This window comes from Thunnus thynnus, chromosome 11, assembly GCF_963924715.1.
Source record: "Thunnus thynnus chromosome 11, fThuThy2.1, whole genome shotgun sequence".
Taxonomy (NCBI): Eukaryota; Metazoa; Chordata; class Actinopteri; order Scombriformes; family Scombridae; genus Thunnus; species Thunnus thynnus.
In genome coordinates this window covers 30,907,176-30,920,323 of record NC_089527.1, presented here as the reverse complement: position 1 = coordinate 30,920,323, position 13,148 = coordinate 30,907,176, and the positions used below count along the sequence as shown (strand labels likewise).

Sequence of the window (13,148 nt, the reverse complement as noted above, 5' to 3'; positions counted from 1 at the left end):
GAAATTACAGAGGGAGCTAACACTGACATTTTAATTTTATCAGTAAATCAAAACCAAAATCCTGCCACAGTGGACAAACTGTAAATGTCTAGTTGTTTTATTGTTTTTTGTGGAGTGGCCCCTTAAAATAATACTCCATATTAAGAAAGGATGGTCAAAACTAATGCAGCTGAGGTCGAGATATCCTGACCTTTAGTTATTAGTAAAGGCCAAAAATGTTGGATTCTACACTCCAACTCAATTTTTTTTAGATCTTTCCTGCCAGGTAAAGGCCAATGATTAAAAGTTTACAATGCAGGCTTTCCATTAAAAATGTGTGAACTTCTGGCCTGACCTGAGATAACCCTCAGGTTGGGCAAGGGATGTTCAGACTATACAAAGCTCCTCCGGCAGACAACATTATACCATTAAACTAATTCTACAGTCTGAGTAGATTTATCATAGATCATGTATGTAAGTGCTGCTATGTCATGCTTGATTGTACAGTATAGTGTGTGGAGCCAATAGGCTTTATCCTCATGACATCTGGTAACCTGTGAAAGAACATATCTTCAGAAAGCTCTCAAAAAGTAACTTTGGTCTCAGCCTTTCACTTGAACCTAGTTCAACATGATCTTTCTGTTTTCTAAGAGAGTGGGCAGTTAAGGCTAACACAGCTCCTCCACTTGTCATTTGTTGGATGTTTTTATCCAAAACTTCTGCACACTAGCATGCATGTGCTCTTGCTTTTAACATTTCTGCTAACCATTGCTTTTACTGTAAAGGGGAAATAGATTCAAATAGAAACAGGCCTACAAAGAAAAAAGAAATCTCTTCCTCTACTTGTGTTGGATGCACTCAGGAGAGGACTGTTTGCAGTTAAAACTGACAAACTCACATCTCAGTATTACTCAAGTGTCAGTTAAGTCCAAAAACCAATAACTCCAGCATGCGTTAAGTCCCACCTCTCCTGGATCCAGCCCTGCAACAAGGATATCAGATCTTTGTGTCTCAAGCTAAAAGAGCACATAACGTTCAAGGTGTGCAGCCAGGTCAGAGCTGCCTGCCGTTTTCCCATTGGATGATGGGAACAACATTTCATAGCCATGACCTTCAGCTCCTTAGATTCGGTATTCAAAGTGGAAAACAAGATAGCACAGTGAAAGCCAAGATAACACAAATCACACAGCAAATATTAGTTCTGACACAGTTCAGCCTAATTTGCATATTAAATGTAATAGGTCACAGCTCTTGAAGCCACGTTTCAAAGGATGTCACGGATTATGACAGTAAAGTGCAGGGTGATGGAATCGTGTAGCTCACTGGATCACCAGTAGATGTCACTCTTGGCTTTGCAGTTGTGGAGATAAAACAGTATCAAGACTGTGAGAGCTTTTGTTTAGTGAGCTGTGCTGCTGCTGTGTGTGCTGGCCCTCATACAATAAATAGGACATTTTTTTCATACCAGCATTGGAGCTTAGATGATTATTTAGATTATCTGAGAGGCAGGGAGGGGGCCTAACAATAGTTACGTCTAGCTGGCTCCAGATTTTTGGACGTGTGGAGTTCAAGGGCATTGCAAGAGCCATCAAACACAGCATTTGAGTTTCCTGCTTCTCTGAAGAGGAGAAAAGTGGCGACAGTTATACAGGTAGAAACAGTGAAGTTCCCCCGACAGCCCCCTGCAGATAGGTGTTTGTTCCACATGCCGTTTCATGTTTGATTGAAGTGATTTTGTTTTTTTGTCTTTTATGATAACCTCTTGAGGAAGTAAACCACGTCTTTGTTGTGAGTTTTTAAGATCCTTAATCAGAAATCAAAGGCAGTTGTGAACTTGTGAGCAGTGGAACTTCCTCTCTTTTATATCCAGGATCCTCTGTGTAGCTCTTTCAGTCACGTGTAAAACAGACCTGAGTTGAATGCCTTTTGTTTTGAGAAGTTCAGATAAGGAGTGGAAAGGTGCTTTTGCCTCAGTGGTCACTGATTAGACCTCGCTTTGATTAGGTCTGCTCTCAAATCAAAGACTTCAACTTTTTACCCTCCTCGTTCTCTTCTATTTCAATGTATTCACTCTTTCTATTCACTCTTTCGATTCCTTTCCCCGACTAAGTACAGACCAGCTGTGTGATTAGTAAGTGTCTATCAGTTAGATCTCAGACTCTGTCTGATTGGTCATCAGAACACATTGTGGGTCCCTCAGCACGCTGTCATATTACTTTGACGATTGCTCCGGTGCCATTTTCAAGACAGAATTGGCCTTTGTGTGATGGCAGAATTGGGTCTGTCAGCCCTGGCAGACCAGAAGCAGTGGGATGATTTCACTACAGCACTGGCTCCTTTGTCTCCTTCTCGATCAGATTCAGTCTGACGGGGTTCATCAATACTGATTAACTCAATCATCTCCTGTTGGAAAAAGCTGCTCCCTTTTCCTGCCAAAATGCGACTGCCTCGACCACTCGTCCTCATGTTACTCACCATCCGTCCTCATCACCTGTCACATTAAAGCCAATTTTCTCAGTCACATCAATCCTGTGATCATAAAGACAGCGAGGCTGGGTTCAGTACTTTTTAACTACTGACTGAACTTTGTCTGCAACAAACTATGAAAGGCTTAGAGTCGGCTGTGAATACTTGATAACATTCTTGATCTTGTTAATTTATTCAGATATATCTCCTTCATTTCATTATAATTTGGTTTATTTTTATGCAGAGTTTCACTTCAGCTGTGTGTGTTCAGATAGAATTAAACAATGATACACTCAAGAAGTTGCCTTATTTTGTTAAACCAGAACAGGAACTTGTTTTGGCAAATTCCTGAAAATGTGATCCCATCTGATATTTGACTTTACATAGTCCGTGACCAGATGTGAGACTTCAGCTGCCAGTTGTTGCAGGGACACTGCACAAAAATCAAGTCTGGAGGATTGTCACGCCTTTAACATTTCATATAACAACCTAATCATTATTTTGTTGCATATTTTCCAAAAAATATTGGTCAGCTTTGCCATTGTTTAGCACTCCTATCTGACTAGAAAAGAGCATCACAGAATTTTAGGTTTTCAGGATGTGTGAAACCCTTCTTTTGTGTGGGGTCCCATTATAATACAGGATGTTGGATCTGACACACTGCTCTACAGCAAAGACAATCAAAAATGGCTGCAGTGGTGAGCCTCAATTCAGTATATTTATGTAGCTTAAAATTAACACATGAAGGCGTGAAGTAATGACGCATTTGTTACAGGGATATGATGGGAAAATGACAGGCAGAGGATTAAAAATAAGGTGAAATTGTCTTTGAGGAGGTGAGTAACAATCCGCCACTCAGACATTCCAAGTTCCAGTCTCACTTGTGCTCCTTCAGACTTGAGCTGTGCAAGACAGATGTACTCTGAAATGTCCCCTGATGCCACCAGACCCCTCACCACCCCCGGCCCCCTCCAGAACTGTCTGACTGAGACAGCCAGCCGCCAGAGACAGCGCACGGCTGATTGATTGTCTGTGAGCTCAGTAAAGACACCATTCATTCAGAGCAGTGCGAGACAGCTCAGCAGGGAGGAAGGAAGAAGAAGAGAGAGAGAGAGAAGAAAGGGGCAGACAGAGAAAACAATGAGGAGGAGAGAGGACGAGTAGGGATCTTGGGCTAATTCTGAGTTCATGGTATTCAAAAATATTCTGTGTATTTGCGCTCGGTTGATCCTAAATCAACATATATGAGGGCAGCCTTGAAGGAGAAAACTGAAAGTTTAATGAAGTTAACACTTTTCAAGATCTTATAAAACCAATTTGGATAAAAATAAAATATAGCTCTCATTAGACAAGTAAAATTAATATGAAACTAATAGTTATCAGTATATGACATGGATGCATGAAGAAAAAATTATTCCAGATCTTATAAGATGTTAGTTTAAATAACATAGTTTATAAGATTGTTTCAAGACTTACTGAAACTATGAAAAAACACATGGCTGTCATGTGTTTAATGTCCGTCATTGTCCTTGTCAAAACATCAATTTAATCTTTTAGAAAATTCACCTGTATGCTGATGACAAGTACATTTAAATAGGACATGTTACTTCTGATGTGATACTCAGGTTTTAGTGTAACCACAACAATACGGACTCAAAACCTTACCGTCATAACTACAAAGATGTTTTTCTCCAAAACCATTAAAAAAAAGAAATCTAATATTGGCAGCAACAAGAACAAGAGAAAAAATCAGGAACTATGTGATCAAAGAATAAGCAGATAAGACTACAAATCTGACCAGACATTCACTGCCAGCTTTTGGTTATTGACTGTTTCAGTACCTCACCATGCTACCTACACATGTCAATCAACACCAAACAAGTACTGAGGTTTGAAACTCAGGCCTCCATTTAAAAAAAAAAAAGAAAGCAACATCTTTATACTTACATAAAGCAGTCAGTATGTTTACTCTCTAGTCCTCTTACACTTCTCTGCCCTCTAACTCTTTCTAACTTTGCTGTACACTGCCTCTGGGGCTCACAGATAAATGTGTCCTGGCAGAATACAAAGTGCTGTGGTCACTGATAGATTGATGGGAGAATAACTTGTTCACCCTGTATCTTCTTCCCACATCTCAGACCTGTTAACATCGCTGCCTACACACCAGCACCTCCTAAAATACTCTGCAGCTCTTACTTTTTATTCATCCCACTCCTTCTTTTTTATATGCGGCTAAGTCTTAGGTCTCATACACGTTATTGCTCAATTAACTGCGAGAGCTTTTATTGGGGTTCTATTACAGACTAGCACTCTAACGGCATCTATGAGCATGTCTACATCCTGGTATGTTTCTATTAAATCAGGATATGATGATTTAGGTGGAACACGGAGACACCTAGTTATTCATCAACCTGTTCCTGATCTGGTCATCTGTATCAGTGCAGGCATGTCTGACACTTCTGCAGTTGAGGATGAACTCAGTGCCTAGCCACTGCTGCATTTACCACTCTGCTATTTTCTTTTCCATCTCATCACAAGTGATGGAAGAGGAGAGCCAAAAGCAATATAATTTATCCTCCACATTACTGGTGTCACACTGTCATTATCATTTCAGCATGTACAGTACCAGTCAAAAGTTTGGACACACTTTCTCATTCAAGTAAATGGGAAGGTGTGTCCAACTGGTACTATAGATCATCATTACATCATTTATCATGATGTTTTTTTTGTTTTACTGACTCGCTGCGGTGTGATCCAAGTCAAAGATGCACCTGCACACATGGCAGACATTAAGATAGTTTTAGGATTATTGTTTTTTTGTCAGTTTTTCATCTCAATCATTAGCTCTTGATTAGCTGAAAACACTCTCTTCTGTCTCTGCTCACCCCGAACTAACAAGTCCAGTCATCCCTTGATATTCATTATGAAAGCAACAAAGACAAATGAAGACTCCAAATGAACTTATGTGACCTGTTAGGGCTGGGCATCATTTCAAATGTTGTGTCAAAATGATACCTGAGATTTTGTACCAAAACCTAAATGACACTTTTCTTAACTCATTTTCTATTGATAGCTTTTCAAGGTCATTGCAGACTCAACCTTTCAGACCTCTCACCTGTTTCTGGTTTCATCATTCGAATAGTTGATTATTTCCTTTACATGACATTTAAATCAGTCCCTACAATGTGGAAAATTATTTCTTTATGCCTACTGTCCCACCACTTTTACTGTGGTGTTTCTTTTTCTTCTTGGTATTGTTTGCTTGTTTTCAATGAAAATTTGAAGCATTTTCTTTCTGCTCTTTCTGCCACAGGTTAATTCACGGAGGTCAGTTCCTAAACGGTTTAGCCGGCCCAACCATAATGAGTGCCGGCCCCTTCCTCTCCACCACGTGGTTTGCTCCTGACCAGAGAGCCACTGCCACTGCGGTGGCCTCACTCTTCTCCTACCTGGGAGGCGCTGCTTCGTTTGTGGTTGGACCTTTAGTAGTTCCAGCCCCTAATGACACCCTTGCAGCAACCACGATGGCAGCAGCAGTTTCCAACAGCTCCATCAGAGACAGGATCCAGCTGGTTATGTATGCAGGTACTTACAGCAAGCGAGAAACTCTGAGGGCATGGAGGATCGATAGCACATCATTTCAACATCATGTCAGCCCTGTCAAGGGACACAAATACAATCAGGCGAAGGGGATCCGAGAATTTTGCACAACTACCAAAAAAAAACCCAATTATAATCTTCATAAACGCCCCCCTGAAAAATAGATTGCTGGGACTGTTATGCTTAACTGATTCAGAAAATTAAAGGCACGTTGAAAAAGAGAAACAACCATGCTGTAATAGATTGAGGCTGCAGCTTTTGTTTAACCTAAGGGACAAAGCAGAAACCTTTCATCAACCAAAAGTTTTGGGGGTTATCCAAAGACACTGGCTACCTGCCAAATGATAGATCAATGTCAGTTGGAATGCACCTCTATCAGGGAGTAACAGGAAGCTGCTGCTTGATCAATCCATATCTGAGGTAATGAAAGGGACATGTGGATATGGCTGCACTGGAGCTTTTTGGAAATGACCAGACTGTAAAAGAGAAATAAGACTTGGATATTAACTACTGCTATGCCAAATTGCATGATACTATGACATGAAAATGTATGTAGTCTATAGCCTTGTCTAGTGGTTTATAATGTTTATTCCAGGGATGTTTCAGAAGACCTTTAGATGTCACAGTGACCTTTTAAAATGTCAGAATGGTCAGATCTGTCTTATCTATGAAAATGACATGTATGTCTCTTTTATCTGTGTCACTGTGCTCCGGCAGAATTGGCTGCAATTGCTGTGCTTTTTGTGGCAGTCCTGCTCTATTTCCCGTCACGCCCACCGATGCCTCCCAGTGTGGCCGCTGCGAGCCAGAGACTCAGTTACAGGAGCAGCATCTGCAGACTTCTGAGGTGCAAACACACACACACACACACACACACACATTCACACACAAAGTCATCTGAAAGACCAATACCAACTGCCACCTTTTGTTGAAACCAGTTTTGTCACTACAGTATTCAGTATGCCTAGCTTGATTTTGTCCTTGATTCAACTCAGGTGTGGATGTGTGAAGCAAGCGAGTCTGCATTTCAAATTAGTTTCAGGTGCTGTTATGTTTTACGACATCAGACTCTAAGAGAGCAGTTAGGAGTGTATTTCTGCAGCACCTTCAATTCTCTCTAACCGCTGTGTCTACAAGTATATTATGTCTAGTATGGTTACTTATTTAGTTATGTATTGCGTGCTTCTTGTCCAGGAAAGTTCAAGTGACAGAATCTTGCGTTGGAGAAGGATAAGGAATCTTAACGAAGGGGTTCGCCACTCACCATCTGCTTGAATTGTTATCAAAGAAACCCCAGCCTTCCCTCTAGATTAATTACTAAGCTATAATATACTGGTCGCTTTTAAAAACGACATCATCCTCTGCATCTTTACCATCAGGGCTGCAGACACATGTGTTTAAAGGAAGAGAGGTGGTTGGTTATGACAAGGTACTGACTCTCAGTATTAGTGGAATGCTTTTATTGATGTTTCATCACCTTTATCTTTTTTTCCTCCCTGGGAAATGTATAAAGGGATAGGTAAGAGGAAATCTAGAGTCAATGATTGAATCACACTTCAGTTAAACTCTGCAACACCCCAGCCCCCCACCTCCACTTTAAACCAAGGCAATATTTATCCTCGAGGCCATGAGGAAACGGCATTGCCTGAGGAGCGAATGCTATGCCTTTTGCCTGGCTTGTAGAGGAATGAGGCCTTTGGCAGTGGCCAGGGATTAAAGGGCTGGAGAAAGAAGTAGAAAAGCTGGGCGACGACAGCTGGGGAGTTGGCCTATAGGTTTGTTGGCGACTCTTGGTCCCCTGCAGTAAGAAATAGCTTCACTACAGCGCCAGAGTTTCCACAGGCCTCTGACAAGCAGAGACAGGCTTAACTCCCTGTAAGAGCTCCCTGTGACAGATGACAGCGACCAAGCTGATATTAACCTAATGCATAGTTTTGGACAGATGTACGTTCACACACACACACTCACACTCACACACAGACAGGCCAACTTAACTAGGCCATCCAGCTGAATGGGTTTCTGTTCCACTTGTGATAGGCAGCCTTCCAGTGACCTGTTTAGGCGGCATGTTGTATTTCAGTCCAGCAGCATCAAACCTTAGAATTCTCCTGCAGGGACTAGACATGGAGCAGGAAAAGTGACTTTTGAGTTTTTGTGTGCATGTGTATTCACACAGGAGGTAGACAAAATAATGGAAATACTTCAGGTAGAAGAATTCAACTTTAAAGCACCACTTATTAAGCATTTCAATGAAAATCTAGTCAAACGGCCACAGGAAGGTGTCACCATCTCTGCAACTCTACAGAGCTTTTCAGCCTCTTTGAGCTCATTGTTTTCATTTTACAGCACATTTACAGCTTGGTTCAGTCTCAGCGCTCTCACCAACTGTATTTCTAGCAGCACCAGAAGGCTGTTTCTACTGAAATGCCCTCATAACTAGGGCTGTAACAGTACAAAAAAGTCACGGTTCAGTATGTACCTTTGGGCTTGATACACGGATTACGGTACAACAGAAAAAAAAGATAGGTAGAAAATATCATTTTGGTCCTTTATTTTGAAAAATGTAATCATCCAACAATGAATTAATAAATTGGTTATAACTATTACTGAAACAGTTTAGTTTTGCTGCAGTAAAAAAGGAAAACAACTTTCTGTTTTTTGCAAGGAGTCAGGACACCTGCTGACAGCTGTTTTATGCTGATTTATGGTCTAAATGTATATAAAGTAGTGTAAACTAGCTCCACCTCCAGCAGCTACAACAGTAACATGCTGCTCTAACACTGGTGCTTCACTATTAATAATCTAATGATGTCATATATAATAATATATCAGTTAGAGGGACCAAACCACTACTTTTACTTTTATTCTTTTTAACTACATTTTACTCTCTCAGAACTGGTTCTTACTATGTACTGTTTGACCACATCAGAAATCAAATAGCTCTTCTGAACGTTTTCACTCGAAGGCGGAGTGAAAAGATGACCACCACAGAGAGGGGAGGGGGACGAGTAGACGCTGTTTTAATAATAGTGTTGCACTTGGTCAGTGTTACGGCTCTCTTGTTTGTCTCTGAAGGCAGCAACACTACAAGGTAACCAGGGTAACCAGCCTACCTTGGCTAAGCCGGCTAGTATACATCCACGCTACAACTAAGTGGTGCGTTGCCAAAACGTCCCAGGTAAAACTCACACTCTAGAACTGTTTCACACATCAGAGTAAGTGGTTTATTAATTATTGAATTATTGAATTAAACAGTAATTGTTTGGGTCACGGAGCATTTGTGAACACACACACACACACCCTGAAAATCTGTCTCCACTTATGACAAATGTTGTTCTTTGAATGTGTTTGGCATGTGTTGTCATACTTTTTGACATTGACATTAAATACATTTTTGAATAAATATTTTTAGTGTACATGGAAACTCTTAAAATGCTGAGAATAAGTGTTGTAATTGACTAAAAATCTTTTTTTTTCTCTGTACATACTTTCTAGTTCTTAAATCTCATCACCAGTCACAGACTGGACATTTGCCAATATTGATTCCCATTCTAATACCAGTGCTGTCTTTTTTTACCAAAATCTAGAATACCACAATGTGTGAAACTCATTGGGATCATTTTTATGTAAGGTAACATGAGGCACTAAATACTGAGTTGAAAGCCTGCTGTAACTTAATAAATAGTAGTAACAGAAATACAGAATTTTATAATGGCAGTGATGAAGAAACTGTATTTAATGTGAATCGGTCATGTCTGGATGATGCCCTGTCCACTTCACAAGGTCACTAATATCAGCCCTGATAACGATCCGGGGCATTTGATCGATGCATCTCCAGTAAAGGTGACAAAATGTTTTGTGGCCTCTGTGATTACAGCAGGTGGCAGCCAACTAGCCAGTTAGTCAGCCTGATAACTATCCACTGATGTATCAGTTCATCCATTAGCGTGTCAGGGTCTGAGCACTGGTTAATGATCTTCAGCTTGATGAGTGCTTCCAGCTGTTCACATCTGCTTCCACAGCAGCGGTCTAATTAGAAGCCTGAATGTCTCTACACGAGGTGTAAAGTTATTATTGTGTTTTAATCACAATGTGAGGGAGTACTAAACAGCTCAAAGCCGGAGTATCGATGATTCCCCTCCTTCCCAGTCATACTCATTTTAGTTTTGAAAGCTGTCATCCTGATGCATTGATTTCCAGCCGGGTCTGCCAAGGACAAATGGCACTTAGCTGATGATGCGGCTAGCTTTGAGACTTCTTCGGAAATATTTCATCACCAGCAGGAAGGGACGGGGAGAAAAAAATGTCCCCTGTCTTACCCAGTAGCTAGTGTCTGCTTTTACATTTGGTTATCTAAATAAGAACCCAGATGGGGAAAAAGGTGCATGGATATTGATTTCCTGCCGTTGTGGCAAGGTTAATGAAAAGGGTGCTGGGAGAAAAACAGAGAGGGTGCTCCATCACGGGGCTTTTTATGACTGTCCCTCCGTACTCTCTCCAAGGCCAAGTAGCTTCGTACTGCATAGGACGAGTCATGCCTGCAGCAGAGAGACAGGTTTGTTTTTGTTTGTTTTGAGTCAAAGCATTCTGCGGATCAAGTGATTCATTGTGTAAAGTGCACCAGTGTCAGGACAGAGAAAGGGCGTGCATATGTTTACAACAAGAATGCTTTTTGCTGTTCAGGTTATGCATCTCGGGACACGTTCTTCCCATGGTTTGCAACTCAAAGACTGACTTAAAGTGTGTGTGTGTGTGTGAACTTTATCTGTCTGTGTGTTGAGCATTTGAAGCCTTGGGGGGGGGGTGTGGGAGGGCCGCAAAGTGCTCTCCAGATGTCCCCACACGATACTGCTCAGGATGCTGCCTGCATTATAATGAACAAAGCAGGGGGGTGGATAAATGCAGGAGCTTAACAGTGTCCATAAACAAAAAAGAGGAGATCAGGAAAACAAAACAATCTATGAATCTGCTGCCTGCTCTGCCAGCCCTGCCTCATTTGTCAGACACCCAGTGATTCTAATCACATTGTTAGAGTTGAGAAGGTGGCACTGATTTAAATCAGCATGCCACCTCATTGGGCGAAGGTGATTAGCGTGGGTGTTCCAAATGATTGTAATTGGGTTGACTGTGACTGGAGGGGTGCCATATACCCTAAAGAGGTGAGCTCTGTGTGTGTATACTAGGTGTACATACATAACTAGGCATAGAGTTTAGGGGTGTCTTTCTTTTTTTCCTGTTAGACACTGCTCACTGTCAGCTGGTGAGATTTAAGCAGACAGTTTGTCTAAGATCGTGCAGCACACACACCTCTTCTGAACATACAGCGAGCGAGCGAGCGAACTCTACTGGATGGAGCGCGAAAAATTGTCCAGATCAACTACGAATGATGTCACAGTGAGAAGAGGGGATGAGATTTTTTTTGCGCCGCTTATAATTTCTCCCTCTCTTCTTTATTCATAACTCTCAAGTTTTAATCATTTCCTCAGCTAGAATGATTATTTTTTTGTGATTTCTACACTGTGACATTTTATATAGGCTTAGAATTTCTTATCTCTCTTTGTCCATGTTGACTGCTGACTGGAGGTGAAACAGAAATGTCAAGGACGCCAGCTTCGATTTTGACCAATGAAAATAGGTTGGAGGTGGAGGAAGTGTGTGAAAATTGAGAAGGATCTATCTGCAGTCTTGCAGACCTACACAACACACCTACTTCACTACATGACACGCCCACTTTACTACATGATACACACCCCAACCCCTAACCATCTCACTGATTGTACCTGAACCTAACCAAGTGTGTGTGTCATGTAGGTACCGCGAGTCCGCAAATAGACCTACTTCTTCTAATTTCGCAAAAATAGAGCCGGAGTGAGTGTTTTTTTAAAACAAGCGACACATTTCTTAGCCTGTTCACTCACGCACGGAGCAGGTTAGGACATCTTCATTGGGAAAAACTTCCAGTTAGGAAGAGGTGTCATGGTGTGTTCAGACCATGTGAAGCAAATTTTTCATACACGCGATTATATACAAAGTCAATGCAAAGAAGTGAATATCATCTTGAGAAAAAATTTGCACATATTGCGGCTAGCTTACAGCTAATGTACAGTAATGTTTTTTGGCTGTTTGGGGCAAATAAACACAAATGCCATTTATCAGCTTGGAGATGATGCTTGTTTTTATCTTATTTGTACAGTTTGGTTTCAGTTAATAACTTGATAAGTTGATATTAGTTCACAAAACTTTTAGATAGAGCTGAAACAATTAGCCAATTAATCAATTAGTCGATTGACAGAAAATTAGTCAGTAACAATTTTGATAATTGACAATTGTTTTAAGGTGCAGTGTGAAGAATTTAGTTGCATCTAGCAGAGCGGACTTTGCAGAAATGGAATATAATAATTATAATAATGTTTTAATTAGCATATAATGACCTGAAAATAAGAACAGTTGTGTTTTTTTTTACCTTAGATTGAGCTCTTCATATCTGCATAGGGAGCGGGTCCTCTTCCACAGAGCCCGCCATGTTGCACCGCCATGTTTCTACAGTAGCCCAGAACGGACAAACCAAACACTGTCTCTAGAGAGGGCCTTTAGATCTGCCATAGGTTTTCCTACACGCTTGGAAGGGGAAGAGTATTCAGTTGGTTGCAATCTGCAACCTCACCACTAGATGCCACTAAATCTCACACACTGGTCCTTTAAGTCATTTATCAAACAAAACAAACAATTAATTTGTGTGAGAACTTGCTGCCTTTAACTTTGTAATATAATTTTAAATTAAACATCTTTGGGTTTTCAACTATTGGTTTCGGAAATTGTGACAGGCATTTTTCACAGTTTTCTTAAGTTTTACAGACTTAATGATACATCTCTTGGTAAAAAAAAATCAACTCACACAGACCTTTCATGTGTGTCACACACCTCTCTTTACCCTTGTGTGCTGTCTCTCTGCACTTTCAGCTGTCAAATAAAGGCAAAAATGCCAAAATAATAACCTCAACCCCTCCTTCCCTCAGATACGACCCAGGGACACTGAGATGAATACTAGACTGTACCAATTATCAATAGGATTGGCTCATTTTTCTACAACCAAACCTTTGGAA

The 13,148-nt window shown here is 40.9% G+C and overlaps 1 protein-coding gene across 1 annotated transcript in view; it reads left to right on the top strand.

The window, feature by feature from the left end:
• Positions 1-13,148, top strand: part of slc49a4 (solute carrier family 49 member 4) — a 54,752-nt gene that overhangs the window by 8,961 nt on the left and 32,643 nt on the right. Inside the window, exons 3-4 of the mRNA XM_067604445.1 lie at positions 5,759-6,030; positions 6,763-6,892. Coding sequence (XP_067460546.1) covers positions 5,759-6,030; positions 6,763-6,892 — 402 coding nt within the window. The remainder of the gene's footprint in view (positions 1-5,758; positions 6,031-6,762; positions 6,893-13,148) is intronic.